At 47.7% G+C, this 13,307-nt stretch overlaps 1 protein-coding gene across 3 annotated transcripts in view; it reads left to right on the plus strand.

Moving 5' to 3' along the window:
- SMG6 (SMG6, nonsense mediated mRNA decay factor) overlaps nt 1–13,307 on the plus strand; it is a 172,823-nt gene that overhangs the window by 1,269 nt on the left and 158,247 nt on the right. For 2 of the 3 annotated variants that reach the window (XM_027862547.1, XM_027862546.1), the window contains exons 2-8: nt 3,243–4,968; nt 5,331–5,523; nt 5,889–5,999; nt 6,939–7,045; nt 7,276–7,354; nt 10,973–11,083; nt 11,289–11,501. In XM_027862547.1, coding sequence (XP_027718348.1) covers nt 3,248–4,968; nt 5,331–5,523; nt 5,889–5,999; nt 6,939–7,045; nt 7,276–7,354; nt 10,973–11,083; nt 11,289–11,501 — 2,535 coding nt within the window. In that variant the 5' untranslated portion in view covers nt 3,243–3,247. Of the gene's footprint in view, nt 1–2,488; nt 2,595–3,242; nt 4,969–5,330; nt 5,524–5,888; nt 6,000–6,938; nt 7,046–7,275; nt 7,355–10,972; nt 11,084–11,288; nt 11,502–13,307 lie in introns of those variants that run through there. The other variant, XM_027862545.1, reaches the window with a different exon arrangement.

Consider the following 13,307-nt stretch of genomic DNA (forward strand, 5'->3'; position numbering starts at 1 on the left):
CCTCCCTCCTCCTATTCCCCCCCCCCAGATCCTGCCTCCTATCCACACCCCCACCTACCTTCTCTCTAGGTCCTATCTTTCCCTCAGGTCCCCACCTCCTCTTTCCCCTCTACCTCTTTTTTCCCTCCTCCTCCTCCATGTTCTACCTCTTCTCCCCCATCCTCCCTTTTCTCTTTACCTTTTCTTTTGTCCACCCTCCCAGGTCCTATCTCTTCTTCTTCCCTGCCTCTTTTTCTCCCTTACCTCTTCATCCTCAGGTCATATTCCCCCTCCTTCCAGATCCTACCCCCCACCAAGTCCTACCTCTTCTCCTCCTCCCCTCTTTTCCTTCCCACCCCAGGTCTACCTTCTCTTCTCCCTGCACCCCCACCCCCTCTGGTTCCATCTTCCTGGCATCTCTTCTGCTTCTGAAAGAAAAAAAAGTCAGTGAAAATAGAGAGGCGAAGCAACCTGTGACTGCCTCCTCACTTCTTTAGTTTTTTTTTTTTCCAGAGAGCAAATGGGTCCTCCGAAGGGTTTGCCCCAAGTAAACCCTTTGCCCTCAGTGTCCCCAGGAGCACATGCACACTTTCCCTGGATGTTGTGGGAGACTGGGCTAGTCTACTGCCACTTGGGTGCCTGGGAGCCCAGGAACAGTGCTTCCCCAGGGTGGGGGCCATGTAGGAAATGGCCAGTGGGCCTTTGCAGTTGGGTTCAGTTGAACTAGTGTTTATTAAGTGTGTTTTGTGTACAGGGCAGCGTCATTCTAGACACGGGGACTATGATCCCTGCTTTCCAGGGACTGGTTTTGTTTTATTAGGAAATAGACTATGTTAACAGAGGAGACGAAACAAGATAATAGGAGGGAAAGAGCATTAACAATAGGTGCAGCACCACCTGGAAGGAGGCTGGTGAGGTCTGAGAGGGAGAGGGCGTCCTGGGCAGGCCAAGGAGTTGGGAGTTGGAAGTATGTGACTTTAGAAGGGTAAATGCCAGCAGGGGGAGTAGTGTGGAGTGAGTCTGGAAAGATAGACTGGAGCCAGGTTGTGTGGGACTTTAATTGATTATCTGAGGAGTTTCTCTCATTTCCCAGAGGTCATTGGGAGCCACTGAAGCTTCTTGAGCAGGGGAGGGGTATGGTCAGATCTGGGCTTTTAGCAGCTTTGTGGAGGTTGAAAGGAGAAGACGAAGACTAAAAGCAGAGCAGTCAGAAGGCTATTGCAGTAGTCCAGGAGAGACAAGATGAGGGCCTGGACCAGGGGGTAGCTCTGAGCAGAGAGAGAGGATCAAAGCTAGGAGATAGAGAGGCAACATTAGTAACACTTGGGAGGGAGGGAAGGAGGAGGAAGAGCTGAGAATAATTCTGAAGTTGTAAATGTGACTGACTGGGTGTAGTTTCTTCTTGTGTTTCAGATGACCATGGGACATCCAGGTCAAGTTATCTGGTGGACAGTTGGTGATGTGGGACTTGGGCACATGGATGTATAGATTGATACTTGAACCTGTGGAAGCCTGTGAAACCAGGAGGAAAGGGAGAGCGGAGGAGGAAAAGGGCCTAGGACAGAGACTTCATGATTAGGCAATGGCATGGGGACAGTGATCCAGCAGAGGGGACTCAGAAGGAGTGATCAGAGATGGAAGAGGAGATGTGGGAAGGGATAGTGTCATGAGCCCAGGGGACAGAGAGAGAGCCATGGAGGAGGGGCTGGTCAGTAGTACCCAGAGCTGCACAGAGTTCATAGAGAGCATGGATTGAGGAAGGGACCGGGGTTTTGAGCAACAAAGAGATGTGGAGTGAAAAAAAGGCTGCGAAATTGGGTTTTGTTGCTTACTGATTTGTTTGCATCTCTACTTTGCAGTCTGAGTAGAATTTCTTCTTCCATCCTTCTTTGGGGTGAACTGTGGGAGTTGTCCTTGAAAGTGATTTAATGGCCTTCTGTATTTGTTGCAGCAGCCCCATTCTGTAATTCTTTTTATTCTAATGTCTTTTGGCAACAGAAATTCCTTTTTTCTAGTTTTCTTATTGTTTGAACGACTAATCAGTGGTCAGTAGTTGGACTAAAACTCTGGAACTGACTGTTACTGTTCCAGAGCTGTCAGGGTTAAGCGTTTCTAGAACAACTCTGCTATTTCCATAGCACCTTTCTTTTGAGTGCTGTATTAACACTCACACCTTCATACCACATTTTCCATAAACATGGTTAATCATTTCAGGTAGTAACATTCCCTTTTCACCGAGAGGGAAACAGAACCTCCAAAGGCTAAGTGACTTGCTGTGTAGATATGATAGTGAGTGGGTGGAGCCCGAGAGATGATCCCAAGAGTTATGGCTCACCCTTGTCTGAATTAGTCCTCATTTTTTTTCGCACGTGCCAGATTGGTGTTTGGAGAGCATGTCACAATCCTTCTCTCATCTTCCAGGGAAAGCTCCCTTGCAGAACCTTTTCCTTCTCACATTCTATCGTCGTGGCAGCAGCAAGTCTCAGTGTTCTAATGATGGGGGCCTGAGCACTATTTCCTTGGAATGGCTTTGCTGGCTGCTGTCAGGGAGTTGGTGAGCATGAGTGGAGGTGAAGAATGTGAGAGGAACTGCTTCCTGTTTTCTCCAACAGGAGGTGTGTGCTTGGTACCCTCCATTTTTTCCCTCAAGGAGGGGATTACTATAGCTATACCATTGGTCTACAGGTTTAGAGACTGTGGGATCAGGAACTGGGTCCCTAGAGGAGACTGTGGCCTTTGGATTGCTATGTGCATATCCATTTTCTCTTCCAAAATATTTTTTAGTAAAAATCACCCATCCCACAATACTTGGGGCGTTTAACCACACCCAAGAGGCAAAGGGATAATGGCCTGAGATGACTCAAGGGGTTCTGTAGATAGAGAATATTGGTGAAGGGAAGCATCAGAGAGCTTTTGGTTGATTTGGAGTCCAGGAGAGTGAAGGAGAGTTCCGGTAGTTCCAGAGTACAGACTTTTTTCTTTTTCCTATTCTAAGTATAGGTAGCCCCAACACAGCTAGATTCTTTTCCTTGCCAGATGCTGAGCTCATATGTAAACCCAAAATTTTAGCTCTTGTTTTGTTTCCATTTCAAAACACCTTGTGCTCCAGGGGCCTCTGGAGACCTTTCCTTTCCTGCTTGCCAATAGGAGCATTTGGGTGTGTAATCTTGCCCTGCTTTTCTGTTACATAATCACAGTGACACACACACACACACACACACTCTTTCTCTCTCTCTCCCCTCCTCTTTACCCTCCCCCTACAGAAAACATGAAGGAGTTGAAGGAGCCCAGGCAGCGTAAAGATAACAGGCGCCCAGATCTGGAAATCTATAAACCTGGTCTTTCCCGACTGAGGAACAAACCCAAAATCAAGGAACCTTCGGGGACTGAGGAATTCAGGGATGGAACTGCCAATGACAGAGATACCTCTGCTCTGGAAAATGGAACCCAGGCCATTCGAGATCTCTGCAAAGGGGTGGACAGCCAACAGCAGAATGGCCCTGCGGACACCGAAAGGAAAGAACCCTTCCAGGGACAGGAATCTTGTCCTAAAGCCTCAGGACAAGATGATCGGTCTCTCAGAATTATTAAGAGAACAAAGAAACCCGATTTACAGATCTATCAGCCTGGAAGACGCCTACAGATTGCAAAAGACCTGGCTGGCCGAGTAGAAGAGAACGAGGTCCTCAGTCAGGTAGAGCAGCTCAAAGTTGAAGATGATGAGCCTGAAAAGGACCCTGGGAAAGATGGTGTCAAGACCAAGCCCTTCAGAGATGAGGCAGAGAAGAACCAGAAGACCACCAAGGCAGACAAGGGCAGAAAGACTGAAAGGGGGGAAGGGACAAGGAAAGTCAACGATGATGCGCTCCAGGGCAAGCCTGGCTCGGCTAAGCGTTACTCACGCTCAGACAAGCGGAGGAATCGCTATCGTACTTGTAGCACCAGCTCAGCTGGGAGCAACAACAGTGCCGAGGGGGCTGGGCTCACTGACGGAGGTCGGCGCCGCCGTCAGGATCGGGCCAAAGAGAGGCCTCGTCTGAAGAAGCAGGTGTCTGTGTCTTCAACTGACTCCCTGGATGAAGACAGAACTGATGAGCCAGACCTCCTGGGACCCCGGAGGAGCTCCGAGAGGAGGAAGCCTTTGGACAGAAGCTGGTCTCGCCATGGGGAGGGTGAGCGGAGAAGTGAAGGGAAGGAGAACAGAGGTAGCCTTCGAGTGACTTTTGATGCAGAGATCCTAAACAAGGATGTGTCCCTGGTGAGACTGACCAAGGAAGATGCGGAGAGACTGAAGTCTGACAAGAGCTCAGGCAGCATGGGCAAAGCCCCTGAAAAGCAGGAGCTGCGAGGGCGTGGTCGGGGCATTCTGATCTTGCCTGCCCACACAGCACTCTCGGTCAATACAACAGGATCTCCGGAATCTACACTTTTGGGATCAAAGCTCCTCTTTGGAGCTGGTGGTAAGGGATCTCGGAATCGGGGCCGGGGAGGCACTTCCCGGCGGCTATGGGACCCAAACAATCCCGACCAGAAACCTGCTCTGAAGAGCCAGACCCCTCAGCTTCACTTCCTGGATACTGATGATGAAGTCAGCCCCACTTCTTGGGGGGACTCACGCCAAGCCCAGTCATCTTACTATAAGTTTCAAAACTCTGACAACCCTTATTATTACCCCCGCGTACCTGGCCCTGGACCTCAGTATCCCTACACAGGCTATGGCCAGCTGCAGTATCCCCTGGGCCCTACAAATGGGGTGTATCCAGGGCCTTACTACCCTGGCTACCCTGCCCCATCTGGGCAGTATGTGTGTGGCCCTGTTCCTGCCAGCTCCTTGAGTCCAGAAGAGATGGAGCAGCAGGTGAGGGGCCTGCAGCAGCAGGAGCTCCATCGGCTTCTTCGAGTAGCTGACAACCAGGAACTGCAGCTCAGTAACCTGCTCTCCAGGGACCGGATCAGCCCCGAGGGCCTGGAGAAGATGGCCCAGCTCAGGTACATGGAGGGGAGGGCTGCAGGCGGGCGGGAGCACGCCCTGCTGGGAGAGGGAGAGAACTGAGCAGAGAACGGGTGCAGGCTGAAAAAGATAAATGGCCATGTTCTCTCTCCCTCCTGCCCCCTTCGAGGAAAAGTGCACCTTTGAGTGAGGGTGGCCTCCTGAAACGGAGAAAGGAAGGGGGTCTTGTGTCAGCTGTCAAGTCCGCTGAAAATCCCCTGCTTCGGCAGACTTGCCTTTGCTGGGTGCCGAGGTCTCGGGGCAGGCAGGGGGCTACAGAGGGAGCTTGCTAATTAGCAGAGAGGCTGAGCCCCCGTCAGTGGCTGCTGCTGATCTCGCCGTGTGATGTGCCCCATTTTAGAGCCGAGCTGGTGCAGCTTTATGAGCGCTGCCTCCTGCTGGATATCGAGTTCTCCGATCACCAGAACGTGGACCAGATTCTGTGGAAGAGTGCTTTCTACCAGGTCATTGAGAAGTTCAGGCAGCTGCTTAAGGATCCACATGCTGAGAACCCAGAGCAGATTCGGAACAGGCTGCTGGAGCTCCTGGATGAGGTGAGGGGGTGGCCCACAGAAGCACATGGTAGGGGGCTCTTTCCCTGGGCCTGGCTGTGACTGAGCTTGCACTGTTGTTGTGTGGTGTTATTGTTGAGGTTCTGCCTGAGGCACATTCACTGTGCACGTTGAACATGAAAGATAGCCCCTCGCTTCCTAATTCTTGATGCTATCGTTTTCATGATGATGAAGCTTACGGTGGGTGGCAGGCTTGGTCTTCCAGCTGACACTCTGGGAATGCTGGCAGAGTAGCAGAATTTTGCATTTCTTGCCTTAGTTTCTCTCTTTGTACTTTCATGGAGATTGTGGAACTTAAGGTGTTTTCCCATCCTGTCACAGTTTCTTCACACCTTCTCTCTCCTCAGGGCACTGGCTTCTTTGATAGCCTGCTTCAGAAGCTGCAGGTTACATACCAGTTTAAGCTAGAGGATTACATGGATGGTCTGGCCATTCGAAGCAAACCATTAAGGAAAATGGTAAGCCGATTCTCTTCCTCCCGGTGGATACTTTCATTCTCTCCTGTAGGCTCTGGACGGTTTCCATATTGCCTTAATTACTTGCCAGTTTGCCGTGTGATAGAGTGGCTGCTTCTCCTAGCTCTCACTGAGCCAGGGAGGCCTGAGGGGGGTGATAGGGGAGGGAAAGATTATAACCGTGGTGAGAAAAGAATAAAGAGAAGAGAGTTTTTGGAACTGTGCAGCAGGGGCAGTGGTTAGAGAGCTGGTGTCGTAGTAGGGCAGACCTGGGTTTCAGTCCTACTTTAGACACAGACTGGCTTTTGTGATCCTGGGCAAGTCACTTCGCTCCTGGAAGGTGCTGGTGGCATAGTGGATAGAGCACTGGGCCTCGGGTCAGGAAGAATCAGAGAAGTCATTTAACCTTTGTCTGCCTCAGGTTCTGTATCTGTAAAGTGGGGCTGATAATGACACCTACCTGGAAGGATTGTGGTGAAAACCAGAGGAGATATTTGTAGAGTGCTCAGGATAGCGCCTGCACATAATAGGTGTATCATAAAGCCTCTTTCTTTCCCTCCTCTCCTTTGCCCTAGTCTCTCTAAGACTGTAAGTGGCCTCGTAGATGCTGCTCTGCCTTGTTGCACCTGTGAAATCACAGCTCTACTCCCATCCTGTAAAAGTGGGGGGATAGCAGCACAAGTTGGCTTTTAGGGGCCTTTGTGCAACGTCGTCCAGCCTGGTTTCTTTGAATAAGGAAACAGACCTCATTTCCTCGCTTCTTCCTCTATCCTTTTTTTCCTTTATTGTTCCTTCTAAGTTGGGTGTTGTTTCCCTGTAGGTAAAGTGGCCTTGTTGCTCCCCGGGTTGTCCAGGGTCCTCAGGCATCTTGGTGAACACTTTATTTTGCTGCTGCTCTTAGAAGTCACATATTTTCTCCAAATGTTTACTGTTTACTTGAAGGTGAAGTATGCATTAATCAGTGCCCAGCGGTGTATGATTTGTCAAGGAGACATTTCCAGGTACCGGGAGCAAGCCAATGACACAACCAACTACGGGAAAGCACGAAGGTACTCGTTCCTTGTTCCCTCTTGTTCTTCAAGTCGAGGCCTGGTCTGAGAACTGGGCACAAGCCTGCCCTGCGTCCCACTCGGGCCAGTGCACGGATTCGTAGGGAGGCTTTGCTCCCCCGTCTTTGGCCTCGATTGCCACACTGCAGGCTCCTGGCTTGGTCGGGTGGTGAGAAAACGGCAACAGACTAGGAGACTTAACATGGGTTCTTGTCCCCTTTGCCTTTTAGCTGGTACCTGAAGGCTCAGCACATTGCTCCCAAGAATGGCCGACCTTATAATCAGTTGGCCTTGTTGGCTGTGTATACGGTAAGCACACCTGTGTTTGGGGGAAAGGGCATCCTGGTTTGTTACAGAGGGTAAAGTTCTGGCTTGGGTATCCACTGGGCTTGCATCTGCCGTGGCAGCGCGGACAGGATGCACCTTTCCTTGCCACCTGTCTTGTTGTGCCTCCTCTCCTTAAACTGCTGTGGCCATCAGGTCAGAGGGAACTTCTGAAGGGTTAAGGTTAAGAGTGAGTGAAGAAACTAGAATGGTGATTTTTTTTCTTTTCTTTTTTTTATTATTTCCTGAAGCTTAAATACACAATAAGAAAAGAAAAAGAAACATTATAAACTTAACTATTAAAACAAATAAAAAATAAGAAGAGAAAAAAAGCATTGCCATGTGCACTGCAGAACATAAGAGAGCATTCAAAATATACAGTAATACATTTCTGTTTCAAGAAAGCCTATGTAATAAGTACTACACATTGTGTTCTGATCTGTCTATCTTTTCTTTCCTTGTAAGTTTTCTTTTGTAGAATGATGATTTTTAATCAACCCAATGGCAGTAATGACCCTGAAATTTCCTGCCCAGCCAAAAGCAAGTTGCAGCTATAGTAATTTAGTAATTAGTATAGTTCACAAATGCATGAACACAGTCCAATATGAGTTCTGAATTTCTCTTCTCTTCCTCTGGTTATCTGTACCGAGCTAGTCATTCTCTGCCTGCCCATGGCTGCGTTTCTTTCTTGTCCACCTTCCTCCTTTTTCTTTCTTCTTCTCTTTCTTTGTTTGAATGTGACCTTTTATATCTCTCTCAAAAAGATATCCAATGCTCTGAAATAAATGTATCTTGCTTTCATGGTCTTTTCTTGAAAAAAGTATCCTATCCTTAACCCACGTAAACTTAGTGAACCAGTTGAGTGTCCTTTCCTTATTTTGTTTTACCTCATGTCATTCGCTTTCTTTCTTAGTCAAGTATTTTTGATAACACGTTATGTTATTATGTATCTAACATTGTTGTAGGTATTATAGGTACCATGGGGGATACAAAGTAGCCCCGGGTGGCACTCTCCCCTTTCCCCCCTGCTCTTTTTGTTCTACACTGTCTCGCTTGGTGATTGCATCAGCTCCTGTGGTTTCAATTATGAACGGTTCCAAGATCTCTGTATCCAGTCTAAGTCTCTTTCCAGAGCTACGGTCAAGTATCACCATCTGCCTCCGGGACATCTCAAACCACGTGTGCCGTAGGCATCGGAAACTCAGCACGTCCCAAAACAGAGCTCATTGTCTTTGCCTCAAAACTCTCCCCTCTGTGAGACTTGTCTGTTAGCATGGAGAGTTCCATCGTCCTCCCAGTCCCCAGTGACACTGCCTGGCTGCCATCTTCAACTCCTCACTTACTCGCTTCATGTATCCACCAAATCTTGTTGTTTTTACGTTCCCAACATTTCCTGCATACGGTTCCTTCTTTCCATTCATGTAGCCACAGCCCTAGTTCAGGACCTCATCATCTCATGCCTGGACTACTGCAAGAGCCTTCTCACTGATCTTCCTGCCTCAGTTCTCTCTCCATGCCTGTTCGTCCTATACTTAGCCACCAAAGTGATTTTTTTGTTTTTTGTTTTTCTTATTTTCTTTTATTTTTCTCTTCTCTCACCTCCTCCCCCAAAACAAAAAAGAAAAATAAAACCCTTCTCACAAACATGCAGAGCTAAGTAAAACAGAATATCACATTGGCCACATCCAAAAATGTGTGTCTTCTGCATCTTGAATCCATCATCTCTCTGTCAGAAGGGGAGGCAGGTTTCGTCACCAGGCCTTTGGTCAGTTGGTCATGTGTTGGTCAGAGTTCTTAAAGTCTTTAAAATTTGTTTTCTCTTCACATTATTCTTATTATTGTGTACATTTTTCTACTAGTTCTTCTCACTTTTCTCTGCTTCAGTTCCTACAAGTCTTCTCAGGTTTCTCTGAAACCCTCACCTTCATTATTTCTTATGGCACATTGGTATTCCATCGCATGTGTGTATCATAATTTGTTCAGACATTCCCCACTTGAGGGACACCCCCTCGGTTTTCCAGTTCTTTGCCACCACAGAAAGAGCTGCTATAAATATTTTTGTAAGTAAGGACCCTTTTCCTCTTTCTTTCATCACTTTGGAGTAGACCTAATAGAGTCTGTCCAGTTGAGTGACTTTTGGGGCAGAGATCCAAATGGCTTTCCAGAACGGTTCTGTCACTTCACAGCCCCGCCTACGGTGCATTGTTGTGCCTTTCCCCCCAGAACCCACCAACATTTATCATTTTTCTTTTTTGTCTTCTCTGCCAGTCTGATGAGGGTGGAACATCAGAGTTCTTGTATTTGCTTTTCCCTCATTTTTAGTAATTTGGAGCATTTTTTCATATGGCAGTTGGCAGCTTGGATATCTGCCTGTTTGACTATTTATCAGTTGAGTAGTAGCTCTTCTTTTTATACATGTGAGTCAGTTCTTTGTGTAGTTTGTAGATGAGGCTTTTATCAGAGAAACTTGCTGCAAATACATTTTTTCACTTAACTGTTTCCCTAATAATTTCAGCTACAGTAGTTTTGTTTGTGTAAAAATGTTTTAGTTTTATGTCATCAAAATGGTCCCTTTTACCTTCTCCAATCATCCCTGTCCCTTGCTTGGCCATGCCAAGGTGGTTTTTTGAAAAGTGCAAGTCTGGCCACATCACCCCTCTGTTCTCTGAACCCAGGGGGCTCCCTGTTGTATCCAGGAGCAAATAGAAACTCCTCTTTTTAACTTCATAACTTGGCTTCACATTCTCCCTCCACACATTCCCCCATCCAGCTACCCTGGCCTTCTTGTAGTTCCTCAAACACAGAGCTCCGTCTCCCATCTCCATGCCCTTACACTAACTGTCTCCCATGTCTGGAACACTTGGCCCCATCATCTGCACCCCTGAATTGGCCTGGCTTCCTTCAACACTTAGGTCAGGTCCCAACTTCCCGGACCCCTGAGCTGCTAATGCCTTACATGTTGTCTCCCCTCACTAGAATGTATGCTCCTTGAGGACAGGGATTGTTTCTGCCTTTCTTTGTACCTCCAGCACTTAGCACAGTGCCTGGCACATAGTAAACATTTAATAAATGTTTTTGACTAACAGAAATAAAAATATACAGTCCCTGCCTTCAATCAAGTTACAGTCTAGTTGGTAATATAAAACACACATACACACTGGAATTATTTAACTACAGTATGACACATTGATGTAAGTGTAAAGATGAGTCGCAGGGACCACAAAGCATTGTGGTTTTAGAGGAGGGAGAAATAGACATGGGCTGGAGACTCTATGGAGGAATTTAGAAAACGAGGCTTGAAGAAGTGTTTGGATGGTGAAGACAAGGGGTTGGTGGTCTGCAAGGCTGCAGAGGCCAGGGATGGGAATGGGTGGGGCTTGTTCAGAAGACCAGCAAAAGTCTGGGTTGCTTCTGTTCCTCTCCCCTTCCTTTTCTCCTGTAGTTCTTGGGGGATTGTGAATATGCCCATTTTTGTGTCAGCATAGCCTAATTTTCCCTTTGAGGATTTTAGGAAGGCTAGAAAAGCTGCAGGGGATCTCTGGGCCACACTGCCTCAGGCTGGGCTTTGGGAGGGACCTGAGAACGTCTGCTTTGTTTTGACAGAGGAGGAAGCTGGATGCTGTGTACTATTACATGCGCAGTTTAGCTGCCAGCAACCCTATCCTTACAGCAAAGGAGAGCCTCATGAGCTTGTTTGAAGAGACTAAGCGAAAGGTGAGTGGGCTGTGGACCTCCGAGGAGAGCCCCATCGGCCTTGGGCCCTGTGAAGAGACCAGGCCTGCCATAAGAGCCGGTTCAGAGAGTGAATAGCTTTGAAAGGGCCAAGCCATTTTGCCACTAGGGGATGCGTTCCCTTGCTTACTCCTTCTCTTAGCTAGGCCCTAGGGGAGTCTGAGTGTGTGTACGTGTGTGCTTGCAGGCAGAACAGATGGAGAAAAAGCAGCATGAAGAGCTGGAGCTAAGCCCTAACCGATGGAGGAAAGGCAGGAGGTCAACTTTCCGGCACACCGGTGACGACACAACGCGCCTGGAGATCTGGATCCACCCCTCCCACTCCCGATCTTCCCAGGGCACTGAGTCTGGGAAGGATTCTGAGCAGGAGAACGGCCTCAGCAGCTTAAGCCCCAGTGATGTGAGTATCAGCGGCTGGCCTCGTCAGCCAAAAAGTGGCCTCTCTGGTCTGTTGTGTGCTCACTGGAGTGTGGGCTGGCTGCATTTTCTACCCAGCATGAGGAAGTGAGGGACTTCATGGTCCTCTGCTCTTTGCTCTGCTCTGGCTTCCTTTCCTACAGCTGTGCCCCCCCCCACCACCACTTGGTGGCACTGTATGACCTCAGAAAGAGGCTGATTTCACATTCTTTTGATTTCGATGCCCTGACTGTGAGAAGAGCTATTTTTGATGCTGTAGATTAGCCTGATCTGTTGTGGGTTTCCGTATTCCCGTCCTTAATCTTGTTGCCTCACTATGATTGAGACTAAAGCAGTTTGCAGCTAGACCACTGGGAAGTGACTAAGCTAGTTTACCTTCGGCCTCTTGGGGGCTGGAGATTTGACTCTGTCCTGCAGGCCAGAAGAAATCTATCGCTTCCAGGACATGCTTGTCAAAACAGAAGTGTCCTTTCTTGTAGCTCAGCCTCTTGATGGGACTTCTTCAAACTTTTTGGTTTGGAAACTTCACTTCAATTTTATATTCCTTTTTGGTCTTCAGTAGCAAGTTCTCTGTATGGTTTTGAAAATAACCATCACTGCTAGGTGAACCTTTAAACTTGATTTGTGCCCACGGGGTTGATTTCAGCTACGCAATGCTTTGGTGCATTTGTTGTTCTTCCTTCTTGTTCAACTTGGTGGTCACTATCACCTTTTCATTGGCATCCCGTTTGACTATATTTCAGGGGTTCTATGAACTCATTGACATGAGGCCAGTGTTTGTCAGTGCCCATCGTAATATGTGTGATTCTAGTTGAGGTTCATCCATGAATTCTCTAGAGAGGATCTGCCAGTGAGCCATTGGCCACCGCTTTCTCATGCACTCTACTTTTCATGAGTGAGTGCCCCGCTTGGGCCTCTGTCCATCTGTGCTGTACTTTTGCCCTAGGACTGGCCCACCCTATTTCCTAGTGTACATTTATTTCCTGGATTCTTTTCCTTGGTCCACTTCTAGGTGCATTTCTCCTGTGTGCTTTAGGTCACTTACAGTTTTGATTTTTTTGAAGATTATGGTTTTCCACGATTTGAAATTATACAGCACCCCTGGGGTACTGTTATGCTTTAAAAACTGGGCTTTTTGAATTCAGGAGTAGCATGGAATTGTTGAAAGCACGACGTGGCCTCTCAAATGCAAGGGAACCCATTCACTTCTCTCCATCAGTCATGGGCTCAGCCTGTCTGTACAATACTTGTCCAGGTTCTGTGTAGTGATGAGCTAGCTTACTGGGTGGGAGGGGTGGGGGGTGGGGCAGTCTGCCATGGCAGCTCCTCCTCTGGGCAATGTGCATTTTCCATCCTTTTGTTTTTTTCTGGTGTGGATTATTTTCCCTTTGGGATATTCTCTTTTGAGTGGCTTTGAATCATGTTAAGGAGAGCGGGAAAGTCAGGAGCTTGGTGCAGTCAATGGTGTCATATACCCACAGAAGCATCTGGTGGAAGACGTTATCATTTATAGGGAATCTCTTTTCCATTGGACATCTCCTATGACACTGGCAAAAAACCTTTAGTGGGCATGTTTCCCTCTTTTATACTTTGCTCAGTATTCATAATTAAGAACTCATTGAACAGAGTTACCTCTGATTTCATTAATTAAGGAACCTTATATTTTCTTAATATGCATAAGAGAGAGCCTATAAGGCACAGGCTCTTACTTTCATGGAAGTAGTAAGTATGAGCTTGGACAGACTTTTTGTTTTACCAAGTCAAATTTTTTTGTAATCAATAAACAAAA

This window comes from Vombatus ursinus, unplaced genomic scaffold (assembly GCF_900497805.2).
Source record: "Vombatus ursinus unplaced genomic scaffold, bare-nosed wombat genome assembly UNPS02014768.1, whole genome shotgun sequence".
In the NCBI taxonomy this organism is placed as follows: Eukaryota; Metazoa; Chordata; class Mammalia; order Diprotodontia; family Vombatidae; genus Vombatus; species Vombatus ursinus.